Source organism: Dromaius novaehollandiae, chromosome 4 (assembly GCF_036370855.1).
Source record: "Dromaius novaehollandiae isolate bDroNov1 chromosome 4, bDroNov1.hap1, whole genome shotgun sequence".
Taxonomy (NCBI): Eukaryota; Metazoa; Chordata; class Aves; order Casuariiformes; family Dromaiidae; genus Dromaius; species Dromaius novaehollandiae.
The window spans coordinates 59,851,829-59,865,958 of record NC_088101.1 but is presented as its reverse complement, the minus strand read 5'-3'; the positions used below and the strand labels follow the sequence as shown (position 1 = coordinate 59,865,958).

The 14,130-nt window shown below is 37.3% G+C and overlaps 1 protein-coding gene across 1 annotated transcript in view; it reads right to left on the bottom strand.

The window, feature by feature from the left end:
• CORIN (corin, serine peptidase) overlaps positions 1-14,130 on the bottom strand; it is a 142,824-nt gene that overhangs the window by 25,905 nt on the left and 102,789 nt on the right. Inside the window, exons 11-14 of the mRNA XM_026093564.2 lie at positions 13,113-13,344; positions 9,940-10,085; positions 7,304-7,411; positions 2,182-2,295 (exon numbers count right to left, since the gene is read on the bottom strand). Coding sequence (XP_025949349.1) covers positions 2,182-2,295; positions 7,304-7,411; positions 9,940-10,085; positions 13,113-13,344 — 600 coding nt within the window. The remainder of the gene's footprint in view (positions 1-2,181; positions 2,296-7,303; positions 7,412-9,939; positions 10,086-13,112; positions 13,345-14,130) is intronic.

Genomic DNA, 14,130 nt, shown 5'->3' with positions numbered 1-14,130 from the left:
CTTGCTTCAGGTCACAGTATGTTGCTAGTTTGTAAGGAACTACAAGCAGTTCCACTTGCAAGAGATTTTAAGTTTGCCCCCAACCATAACAAAAATCCCCCAAAAGCCAGGTGTATTGCATTACAGTACCTTCCTCATTAACACACTTCTCTTCCAGCTTCTATAAATCTCATCACTAGGAAATTTTGGGGGTTGGGGAAGAGAGTGCTTGAGGAAAGTTGCATTCAGCTGTGCCTGTATTGGCTGTTGTATAGTGTCTGTACTGCCATACAAGCTAAGCATTTATTTGCAATGCTAGTGGAAAGAATGAACTCCACCGCGAAAATTATATGGAATTAGAAGGCAGTGCTGCCTACTGTGACATAAGTGATCATTTTGGCTCTGAAAGAAAGCATGCAAAATTAGAAAAAGCTCTCTAACTCTGCCCTCCAGAGAGAGTATATTCCAAAAGCTGGAAGTCCTCAGCTGAGCAAACTTTGCTACCATTTTGGCCTATTCACACCCTGACACAAAAGCAGAGAAGAAATACAGTCTGATGATTAGAGACTAGGCTAACCTAAGACTTTGGAGAATCTTTTCTCTGCCGTGACCTTACCGTGTGATCGTGAGCAAATCACTTACTTTCTCTGTGCTCCAGCTTGTGAGAACAGCATATTAAGGACTGTGATGCTCTATTTAAGTCACAGGAGACATAGATGCTGTGCAGCTTAAGTCTCACAGCTTTTCTGAAATGACACAGCTTACTGCTTTACTCTACAATGCTTCTCCCTCTTTAGGTCTGAGAGCATCCAGACCTACAGAATTTAAATAAACTTTCAATTGAAAGCCAGAAAAAACTGAATAGTGGGGATGTGCTTTCTATAAAAGAGGAGTGGTTGTATGTATCCTGGCTGGAATTTGTAGATGCCTTTAATACCTTCTTCCTTTTTTTTAGATGACAGCAGATCACAGATCTCTTGGAAGACAAATGGTATAATCTTCACAGTGAACAGAACCTTAACGAAGGTTCTGTGAGCTGCCTCCTCCCAAAGAGAAACGATGTTAGATCCAGTGACATATCCAGGCTGTCAATCATTTTGGCAAATACATTCATATGCTCCATCTAGCTTCATATGCTCCATCCATACGCTCCATCTAGCACAGAAAATGTGCCTACTGTCCTGTCTCTGCTAGCAGAACTCCAGAGAGCCAGCAGCAACTTTTTAAAATTTGTAAAATGTACTTCCTACAACCCCAGCAAAGATGTTGAAATACTAGGATTGCCCAGAGAACTGAAATTTCAACTTTCAATCAGCTTTCCGAAGCATCTCTTCTTTCGCATGCAGGCTGAGTCTCGGCCAATATGTCTTTTCCAGTTCCTAGTCTTGGACATGCACCCATGCACCAGGTTTTCTCAAAAGAAGAGAATTCAGAGTACCACTAATACATTCAGGAAACTGAAGCAAAATTCTCACAGCACCCACTCCTGGCTTCACATGCAGGATGGGAACCTGCAAAGCAGCTGCCATTCACAGGTCCTCCACCTCCTCCCATCCCACCAGTCGGCTATCTAGTGGAAACAGAACATAGGCAAGCTTCAGCTTGCCTATGGGGAAAAGGGGTATACTACCCAATGGCAGCAGTTTGGCCCAACTCATATACCCATACTGTCACTGTATAGTACTAAGTTTCATGTCTCTGATACTTATCACAGTTTGGATGTAGGAGAAGCCAGAGAGGCCACATGGAAAGACAGGATCTAGGAAATGTCCAGCAGGTGAATCAAAGAAAACAGAGAGACATACGAAAGCTACTGAAGAACAGGACAGAAGGAAAGTCAAGTGGAAATGAAGAAAATATGACCAGTGAGCAGCTATACCTATATGGAATGAAGCTGAGAAAAGCTGGAAAAAGAAGTCAAGGAGCTATAAGAAGTAAAAAGAAAAGACACATGAAGATGTGAGGAAGAACAGAGAGAGAGAGAAAGTGAGAGATGGAGTGACCAAAGAGACAGTGAGGATTCAAGGATGTGAAAAACAGAGGACACAACACGAGGAGAGAGAAAAATGGGTGCCACAGAAGGACTGAAAAGGAAACTGAGGGAATGACTGAGCTTTTCTGTCTGGAGAGAATCTTTTTATCTTAATTTATTCAACCCTTTACACACTACAGTAGAGACCAACAATCTGTGTAAGCACTTACAGCAGTTCTTTTCATCCATCTTGTCAGGGCAGTCTGGGAAACCATCACAGATCATAGTGTGCTTGATGCACAGCTTCTTCAAAGGACACTCCCAAAGACCCCTTTCTCTACAACCTGAAGATAGAGAAACCCAGTTCTGAAATACTTGCATGCAATATCAAATGTCAACAGTACTCTTATTCCTTAATAATCCCACAGTGTTGAAAATATTTTCAGTTGCAATATAAATTTAAAGAGTTTTCAAGAACTAACTGGGAAACAGAACTGTTACAGTGCAAACTTGTTCAAATGGGTATAAAACAATAATACTTTGTAATACTTCATTGCTTTTTTAAAAATGATCTGTATTATGCTATACACACTGATGTAGGCATTAGCTCAAATACTTACCCATACACAAAGTCTTGAAATGCATTTACTAGTAATAAACATTTCTAATCCTAAAGTCTGCAGAGTTTCCTTTAAAACCATACACAGCTTTGTTTTTTCAAAATTACATCCTATGAGAGCATGGAATCTCCATGAAATAACGTAAAGAAAAAGCTTTTTATTTCTCGATAGAGCTGATACAGAATCTGATGCAGATAGAAGTGAAAGGTAGGGAGATGCTCTAAGTATTGACCATGAACAAAGTTTTCTCAGTCCCAGTAATCTGAGACCAAACAAGATTTAAAAGATTACAAAGACCCAATGGCTGTATGAATCTTCAAGAGGATTTACTATTATGCATAGAACACACCGCATATTGTCTCTTCAAAGGCCTGCTAATCAGCAGCACTGATTTCCTAATGCCTTCAAGAGCAATCCTCTAAAAACTGTGTCAAAGTGCTTTGATTGTAAAAATCCTGTTAGCCAACTACAGAAAATTAAGAATGGCCTGAGGTACATTTTATTAAAAAGATTTTCTCTTGTTTTATCTGCACTATTTGCTTTTTACAATTAATAAAGCACCTCAGTTTAAGACTGAATTACTTTGACATACTGTCCTGTGCCTCTGACATTCTGCTTTTACTGGAAGCCGTAACAACAAATGGTAACATAGAGAGTTCTCATGTTTACTGACCAAAACAGATGTCATTTTGATTGCCTTGTCTGGCCTGTTCAAAAGCCAACAACGCTAGTCTTCGTTTTAATCCAAGCTCAAATTCTGGTGACAGCCCTCATGCAAACACACAAAAATAGCTTGGGTATATGCTCACATACTGCATTTAAAGCAGTTTTCCCAGATCTGGAACTAAAGCAGCATATCTGTGGTAAATTACTAAAACAATACTTTTCTAATTTTCCAAGAAGTATTATTTCAGAAGTGAGTATTTTACAAACAGGAACCAGAGAATCACTACTAACTTACATGACTGTGGGAAAAATTTAGTTGGGTTTTAATCATAATTGGATGTGCAAAGTGCTTGATCTGGTTTAGATTCAACAAGCCATGTAAAAAAATGTTAAGCTCACAGAGAAATAAATAGCCTTCTTAAGAAGGCAGAAAGAGTTGGGGGACAATGAGTAACAATGTGATGGCCAGGAATGAGGCACTACTGATTTATTTTCATTTTCAGCCACTTACTATTATCACAGAGACCATTTTTAATAAAAAAGACAATTGCAAGGAGGAACCCATTAAAGCCATGTTACCATCATTGGTATTAGGTTTATCTCATGTTACACACAGATTTATTTCCAAAGTAAGACTAACGTTTAGGGGAGAGGTGCCAAAAGCTTACAAGATGATTTTGTGATATTCCTGTCTGCTTAGCTTTAGTAAATTTCTGAGAAAGACAGAAAAGTCCAGGCTGAGGTGGGTACATCTCCGGGTACTAGAAGAGGTTTAAACTATTTATCCCATCCTAGACCTCAGTTTCTGCTTCCTGGGAGCATGGTGGTTAGCATTTCTGGAAATACTTTAACAACAGTGGACCTCTCTCTAGCATAAGAGTTAGGCTTATTTGGGAGGAAACAGAATTTCTTTGGGGTTTAGTGTAAACCTCTGAAGCAAATCAAAGAATTTTCTCACTTAACACCATTCTCCAGCGTTCCTTCTTGAAAATAACTGGATAACCATTAACGAAAAATTAACAGAAACCAAAACAAAACCTTTATCTAATAAAGAAGAAAGAGAATGTGAGTCATGTTAGGAACTTGATATAAAAATAAAACAAAAAAAATTTTAAAAATCTAATTTATGAACCATTGCAATTTGTTAGCTGAAGTGTTTACAATTAATTAAATATGTTTGTTTTTTCCCTTCATTACACTTCACAGCACTTTATTGTGAGGTGTTCCACAACTCTCCAAAACTTGAGTGCCACAGAGACACTGCCACAACTCCCTAGGAAAAATTCACTACACAGATTTCCATGTTCAAATATAGTGCTTTGCTGGGAGAAGGCCATCTATCATTTGGGGGTGTTTCTATTCCTCCCCAAACATTTTTATAACATATGTTTTTAATTCAATGAGAATGAAATGAAAGTGAAAATAGAGGTCAGAAAACTTATTCCTACATTACTCCTGTCTCAAACATACATTTCGACAAGAGGTAGGGATTCACGTACGATCTTGCCTTCATTCTTCTTCAAAATACGAACTCAGTTACTATTTGTTCCTCACAAATTCATTTCTCAGGAAATTATTATTAAGTCCTTAACAGTAAGACCACCTGATATATTATATCAGCTAAAATACTACGGTCAGATCTCAGATTGCAGAAAGCAGAGATGGACAATACTGTTTTATAATGTTATGTCCTCAATTCCTTTAATATTCTTCTATGACCCTCTTCTGCTCTCTGCCAGAAGCATTGCAGTTCAGCAGCCAATAAATTTATACGATCAATTACAAGCAAGCATACTTAATACCACAAACTCTCTTTACTTCTCTCATTATAGTAATTTTCAGAAATCAGTTTCTTCACACTTTGCTGAAATGCACTCCAAAGCCTCTCATTCAAAACTCTGGGTCAAATTTTCTCCCCATATTCTGGTCTAAATGGCACTGCACATCATTGCAATTGCATGGATGAGGCTTCCCTCACAGAGATCATGTGAAAGCATGAGAAGGGATTCCTAAAAGGAGGAGACAGTGGGTGCCAAGCACAGCTCCGCTTTGCATGGGCAGAATATAAGTTAGTCCCTTTGGACTGTTCTAGCTTACATTTTCAGCCAGAGTACCTTGAGCATTCAAAGACTGCATTCTAACAGAAATAAGTTTCGTCATCCTAATAGAACTATTCATGTCATTTAAATCACTTCAAATACAATTTTTTTTAATTTAAATACTGACTGTTATTTAACAGCATGAAAGCAATTTCAAAGAATAAATCTAACATAATGTAAGCTAGCCATGTACACGAGGAAGGATCAACAAGTTTGATCTTGTCCTGCACACATGAAATATGAATGAGTCAGAGACAGCTACTTTTGCGGCTTTACAAGGACTGGCTGTTCTTCCATAACAGCATTACCCATGGTCAATGTAATGTCACTCTGACAGCTGTAATTTCCTAACAGATACAGCCTTCCATATTTATAGAAGCTGATAAGAATTCTGTTGATTGCTAGTGACATTCTGTCTAGACCGTAGAGAGAGAGTGAGATCTACTCAAGAAATTAATTTTACGTATCAGAACAATATTTCATATGTTAATGTCCAGGAGTATAAAATTATCCCAAAAGATGCATAGCAACTACTGTTCTCAGGAATTAAGTGGCAACAAAAAATATTTGATGGGGAGGGCAATCGAGACAATTGATTCAGAGGTAAAGCGATTATAAACTCTGAAAGAGTCACTGTGATCATCAGCTCTGCCTTTCCTTTATAATCTATAAAAGAGAATGACCTAGAATTAACTCCTGTTTCAATGAGCATAGCTTTTTCTCTTTCTTTTTCTTTTTTTTCTTTTTTTAATAAGGGGGAGAGGGAGTGAGGCAGGAAGAGCAAAGAGATTATACTTGATTTGAAAATTCCCAAAGGCTGAGAATACATCAGTCCTTCAAGATGTATACATCATACCTGTACCTATACAATACCTACACAATAGCCCTTGGCTATTCTGATCATTAAAAAACCTGCTGTTAAAAAAAAGCATATTATAGAGCTGACAAGCTTGAATTTAACCTAGCTTCAGCTTTCAGAGGTTGGATCAGATTTTGTTTTTGTGCAACTGAGCGGAGAGTCTTTTATTGCCACAGTTTTGCTGCCCACAGAAACTGTGCTTCCATCACCTCTTAACCTCTCTGTTAAGGAAAACGGGGTGTGCCCCTTAGTCTTACCCTGCTGGAGTGTTTTCCAGTCCCTTACTCATATTTACACCTCTTGTCTAAAGCTTTAGTGATTTATCATTGCTCTTTTTGCCCCAGGGATACCAGGACAACATGCAGACTTCCACAGAGGCTACGCTAGAGCCAAATAAGGAAATGTTATCAACTCCCTTCTTCTCAAAATTCTCCTGCCAGTATATACAAGGGTATATATGATCATGAGATTTATTGGTTATTCTCAAACCCTATACATCTCCTGAACTTAAGAGTCAAGAGTTTCTCTACCTTAAATAATGTCTGTAACATATTAGGGAATAAAGTTTGCGGTTACCACTTCAGGTGCATCCTTGCACCTATGGCTAGAGGTTGACCACTGGGAAAAAAACATGCAATTCTTGACACTTGCAGTACAGAATCCACTCCGCTAACACAGATCTTGTGTTCATCCATCAGAATGAGAATGTTGCTGTATATACAATTAAAACTGCATTTACAAATTCAAGATTTAAACTGCCGGGAAGTTAAGTTTCAGCTCAGAAGAAATCTCTATCAATATCAATAGACAAAAAGAATCAAATCTGTAGTTTTTTTCACCTCAAATACTAAATGAATATTCAAACACCTGGAATATAGTTAACAGAATCTAATATATTAAATATCATAAATTATGTTGATGTTAATCAAGAAGAACGCTGGTTAAAGTATTTTTACTGACATGAATCTTAAAAAATGACTTTCAAAAACATTTTTCTTACAGGAAAAGGGGCTTATCCTTTGAACTATCACACCATGGTTGAACTAACTGAAGAAAAACAAAACTGCTTTTCTGATGCTTCAATTCTCTATTCAAAAAATGTATTTACCACAGCTTTCCTCATCACTATCATCCTCACAGTCAGCTTGCCCATCACATCTTCTGGATGCCAGGACACACCTCCCAGACCGGCACTTGAAGTGACTGGGTGAGCACTCTGTCAGTGACAAGGAACAAGGCAAAAACAAAATTCCATAAATTGAAAGCTTAATCATCATGTGGCTATTTACTTATCTATCACAGTGACTGTTTTGAAAGGGTAAATGACAGGAATAGAAACCTTGTGAGACAGTAAACTGGAACCGTGTAGCGGACAAGACTATTCTTAGCAATTGCACTGTGAACGGGGTGAAGCACTGTTTTCCAGAGCTCTCCCTCACATGCGGCCCTCTCTCAGGTTTCAAAGTTTTCTGAAATTTCGGGCATACAATGTTTACATTGTGGGCACAGATTTTCTAGCTACTTTGCTCACCAGTGTGGTGTTATATGAAGCAGAAACAGATCATCTGACGTGCTGAACAGAGTATAAGAGATCCTCAGGATAAAAGGTTCTGATTTTAGCAAATTTCTGACTGTTCAAATTAATAAAATCACCTTCAAATGTACAAATTAACCATTACATCACTTCTACTGCATCTTACAAAGTATCATTTTGAGAAGGCTTTATGCGACCATTTATTCATGTACTTTTGAAAATCCCATCCATTTCTTCACACTGTACAGCCCAGTGACTTGGATATACAAGTCCCTGTTGTATATACATGTTGCCTTTTTTTTCTTCCAGCAGAATACCTCAGATATTTAATACCATGCAGTTCCTTGGGTACTTGGATAAACTGTTTTAACAAAAATATCATCAATAAAATTGGAAGCCTGAGAAAATAGCATTCTAATGAGAAAAGCATGCTGAACTATACTGCCAACATTTAAGGTTAAGTTGTTATGAAAATAACTAAGTTTATGATGCATGCTGTCTTGGCACAGCAGTACTCTTGGCTTCAGCACTGATTGGAAAAGAAGTTAAGCAGTTCAGCACATTGTAGTTTCTCTGTCAATTATAGCTGAAGTGGGCAGATCACATATATTTTGCAAACATTAACATTTTAAAGGTTCTCAGAAGCTTAATTTCTTTTGTTAGAGGTGTTTTTTCAGAAATGTTTATATAATATTTTAAATTTCCCAGGGAATACTGTTTCTAACCAATGCTGTTCAGTGATACGATAACCAATGGGCAACCAATCAGCCTAGCAGTCAGATTCCCTTTAATTAATGTGAGAATTTCTGAAATTCTAATTTTAATAAGTGAGCAGAATTTAACTCTAGAAACAGAATACAGTAGTCCTCTATACAGTAGTATATTTAAAATATAAACATGATAAGTTACATTTCAAAAACAAATGATATAACAACACAGCAAGGAAGCTTAAAAACCATTTATACATGAGAAAATTAAATCACATTATTTTTCTGTAACTTGCTATGTTGTGCCAAAAGTTTGATTTCCCATTTCCTGCATACTGCTTTCTAATAAGGGATAACTCCTTTCCATCATCCCCTTGCTGTAGAGGGAAACTATCTCCTTGTCTCCCAGTGTCCCACTACAAAGGATTTCATTACGGTATTACACGTTTTATAAAACTCTCACAATCACATATGTGCCCATGGACCTTGCTTGAAGAGAGTGCTTACTGCTGTATACGCTTCGCTGGCTTTTCAGAATGCTTCTCTCTATTTTTCAATCATACATCTTCACTAAAAGAACTATAAATCAATTAACTTTCACCTGCTTCAGGTTCAAAAGACTGTGGAAAGACCTCCATCACCGTGTAGGTGAGCAGGAGGAGTAAGAACAGGGCATGATCAGCATTTTGTGGGCACTCTAGCACACATCATCTCCCTGTTTTCCCAGCTACTTCACTGACATTTTGACAAGAGAAAGAAACGGCATGTCAGAATGTGCAGAGCTCGCATCTGCTCATCTCCGGCAGAAGCAGAAGCTGCACAGCAGCTCTTTTTATGCATACATACAAAGAATATGTAGGATCATTTAAGGCGATTCCCCTCGTTGGTGCCATGTTCACACCCACGATGAGTAGTAGTATGGCTGAACTCTTGAAACCGAAATCTGTCAGTTGCTACTGAAGCTGGTTTGACACAATGCTCTGAAAAACCTCCCCAAAACGAAAACCAAGAGCAAACAATAGCTGGCAAAGACACTAACAACTACAGTATTTTTCTCAGCGCTGTTGTGGAGCTCAGCTTTTCTAACGTTGTCAGAAGTTTGCCCCTTGACTAGGAAAGCATTATTAATTACATCATCTAGGTAGGTAAAAAAGCGAGGTATAAACATAGGCAGGCAGTGGGTTGCTGTTGGCCACAAATCTCAAATACTTATTTTCCCACACTGAGGATAATTGATCCTTCCTCAGAATAGGATCTTTTACAAAAACTTCCTTTTATCTGAAAATTGTAGATAGCTGAATGCAAGAGGAAATTCTCTGGAATCTGATTTGGAATCTTTTCCACAACTAGTTGACCATGTCAGTATTTAAAATCACCCTACATGACATACTATAATTTGAAGGGGAAGAATGAAAACAGAGGAAAAAAAAAAAAAACTAAATCAGTGATCTCAGGAACCTAATTAATCTTTAATTTCCTGTTACATGTTTTTATAGGAGTTACCTTCTACATCTTCACCTGGTGTTAGACAAGTTTGGTTGTCTGAGTTCTCATCTGGAAATTGAGTGCAGTCAGTGTCTTCCGGCCACTGCAGACCTACAATGCCAAGTACAGACTCACAGCGTTCCTTGGACTGTTCACATAATGTCCTGAGGATACAAAGTGGAGTGCATAAAACCACTGAAAAAAAGCTTTAGGAATTCCCAGTTACTGGGACTTAATAATCCTAGCCAAAGTTAAACAGGAAGAACAAGGAAAAATATGTTAATCAGATTTCTTTATAAGAAATATATATATATATATATATCTCAAAAGATATTGCTGCTGTTAATACATGATTTTAAATTACTGTATGCAAAGTATTATCTGAGTTATAATGTAACAGACAAGCATCACTCCTTACAAACTCCCTCTCCTCTGTAAAAAAATGGCAGCAAATCTTTTCTAAGAAGCATTGCCTTTCATCCTTTAGGAAAAAAAGCCAAATACATTTTATACCAATGAAATGCTACCTCTTCTGATAATGCTGCCTCAGAAACCATCGTACTATGACACACTAGACAGCATTAGAAGGCAGAGCAGTGCAAAAGAAAGTGTTGCCTCTGCCAAATTTTAATGGACATAAGAACACACAGGCTCTGAATATTTTGAGTGCATTTTCAGACACTCACAGGGGATACAGTAAAGAATATACAGGGCTGACCCAGTCCTGGTCTGGAAACGTGGTTCCAGAGGGACAACACATCTTAAACCCAGAAACAAAAGAGCAAAGCGCTTTCGAGTGAATTCAATAAAAGCTAAGTTTGGAGAAAATCAAAGCACAGATCAATCTGGTTTTGAAGGTGTGGTCAGTCACAGCAACAGAAATCTTTATCACACCTACGAAAAGGCAAGGAAATAGTCCTTCTGTTGCATATCCATTTTTTTTACCATAGGAACACAAGACTTGCCATGCCAAATCAATTCAGTCCATCTAGATTCAAACCACCTAGATCAGTATCCTGTCTCTCAGAATACCCTGCATCAAATGTTGCAAATGCACAGAGAGAACACGTGTAATAGGAAACTTCCCCAGCACATTGGGGAAGCATCATTTCAAACAACGAGCACCTACTTAGGACTAGAACTGTGGGCTGATGTGCCATAAAATACTATAGTCTTGTAGCTGTGGAATTTTGCACCCCTATTTGTTTCAACTGTCTCCTTTCAGTGAGTTCAATAGTTATGGTATCAGTTACAAATACCACTTTTCATTTTTGTGGGATATTAACTAGTGTTAAGTACCTCAGCATCCTTTCCATCTTTCCCCCAGATAGAAGCACAATCGTTCCTGGCAGGTATTTTCTAAACTGTTCTTAAAAACTCTTCAGTGAGCAAGCTTTCACCTGTTATGTGTTTTATTTATCATATATACTGCAGAGGAAAGTGCAAAACATCTGATAGTCTTACTGGGATGAAGTGAAACCCAGCATATCTGGAATCTGCTTAGCATCTCGCAGAATCAATTCATAGTTAAGATCACGTGTAATTACAGGAAAACAGGAATTTCTGGTTTTATTCCACATATGCTTCAGCTACGAAACTCCACCTGAAGTCAACAGGAACCCAGTACATTAGCTTCAAGGATCATTTCACCAGACCTGGACTAATTTTACCAGTGTCTTATCACAGATGATGAATACTGTTCAGAATTTGAAAGCGAACTCGATAGATGACTGAATGGCCTGAATAACAGCCATATCTGTGCTTTCAAAAAATCTGTTCATCTCTGCTCCTTATTTTAACAAACCTCATGGAAGATTTTTATATTTAAAAAATAAATCATGATGATCAAACTAGTAGCAGAAAGATGATGAGAACTTTACAAAGGGACAGAGGGAGTATATATACATTATATATACACATAGGCACATGTATATACATGTATATATACATATATCTTTATATAGAGGGAGTAGAATTAAAATCATTGTGTAGTACCACCTAGAATGGAAAGAACAGATCAGTGTGTCCTGTATCAAAAAATCTAATACGTCTCTGACAAATATATTTTATAACAGATGCAGAATTATAATGTGAATTTGCCATTCATGGTTGGAAAGTATAATTTGACTCGGAAAGTTTATCACTGGAAAACTGCATTAGCCAAACTCAATTTCATATTTACTGGAAAAGACAAGTCAAGCAATACATGTGTCCTGTTTAGCTCAATTAATCACTGCTATCCTGAAACAAGACAATTGTTTTGAAAAGGCAGCAGCAGATTCTCAGAATGTGCTCAGAGTATGTGCTATGTGCTCGGAATGCAATATTCTGCCCTCAGGAGCTTCAAATTGTGATTAAGTCGATCTAGATTCAGATAAGACAGTTGTAAAAGTAGAGCTTTGAATCCTGTCCTTTGCATCTATCCCATATGCAATATTCTGACTTTCCTGCTAGGTTCCTATGTGAGAATTAAGCAATACCTTAGTAAATCTCCCTGTGTCTCATTCTTAATTTGCACTAAGAAGTATATCACTAGACAGATAAATATTTTCTATTTGTCAACAACGTTACATGGTGGGATGTCTTAGCACATGTATTGCAGTTTTCAATACAGTCTTCTTTCAGTACAGTAGACAACAGTGATGTTAAGCAATGAGGACAGTTGAAAGTTTAATCTGACAAGTATAAAGCATAAGTTAGCATATAGCAAAGAATGACGTGGCAAAACAACTATATATTTCTATGGCAATTCTCTAGTTTAGAAAGGTAAGCACGGATTAAAATCTCAGTTTTTGTTAATAGTATTTGGAGAAGGCTTTGTATAGATCAAGTGATACACAAACGCAAAGAACTACTACAAATGCTTATGTTTCAAATTAAACTAATTTTTCTACATTTAAATACCTTTTCTAGTGGTGCAGTTCTAATCAAACACACAGAAATGGAAAATACTTCATACACTTACCCAATATACACATTTTGAAAATTAATTGAACTGCCATTCTTTTACTTGTTTTGAAAATTTCAGAAACTAATGAAATGCATGTAATAAACTACATTTAATGATCTTACAAAATATGATTCTATACCTGTTGCAAAATTTCTGGCATTTTCAATGGAAGTAGAAAATTGGGAAGGACTAATATGATAGACAATGTTAGTCAAGAATTAAATTAGGAAAAGTATTGTACCTGCAGGGTGGGATCCGCTGATTTGTATAGGTGTCACATTTTGGTACTAAGATTGTACAGGCGAAAAACATAAGGTACTTATAGCAGTTGGTCTGAACCAAGGCTGGGAACAGAGAAGATTCCCAGCTGATAGAGGCTTCCTTCTGAGTCCTGTGGCCCAGATAGTTTGGATAATTAGTATAGTTGTAAGGCAAGTTCATACAGAGTTCCAGAGTAATTGGTTCACACTGACCTTTCAGGAAAAAATAAAGAAAAACAACCCACATATGGTGTAAGATTAGATGAAATCCTGAAGAAGTAATTGCATAAGTATTTAACAAATTAACCAGTCAGGAGGTAGGTCATGAGAAATAAAAGTTTCAGCGCTCCAGACTCTATACGTACCCTACTCATATCAGTAAAGAAAGGAAGTTTTGACCTAATAACCTATTCAGAGACTATTCATATTCCCTTACTAATATCTTCTTGGGTAAAATCTTAACTTTAACAGAGTACAATAAACCATTCTTTAAAAACAAATTTATTGTTTTTTAACCAACCTTCTGATCTTTTTCCAAGCTGGTGTCCTATACCATAGCACACTTCCTGCTGTTGTGTTGTGCTACCATAATACAACTTATACCAGCAGGGTAATTGTCAAAATTAAGAGGATCATAGAATAATTCAGTTTGGAAGGGACCTCAGGAAGCCACCAGGTCCAACCTCCTGCTCAAAGTAGGGTCAGTGGTGAGGCCAAAACAGATTACTCAGGGCTTTATCCAGTCAGGTCTTGAAAATATCCAAGGATGGAGACTGCCTCCTGGATAGAAACTCCTGACAACCTCTCTGGATAGAAAACAGAAAGCAGAAAGCTATTTCTTTTTTTGATGCATCCCAAGAAAAATTACCTATTCAGACAATTCACCCACAGAATTAGTATTACAGGTTTGTCATTTTTTTCATGAAAAAAATGAAGTAAATGAATGCAATTTTAAAGTCCATGCAGCATCCTAAGTATTTGTAAAACATAACTTTATAG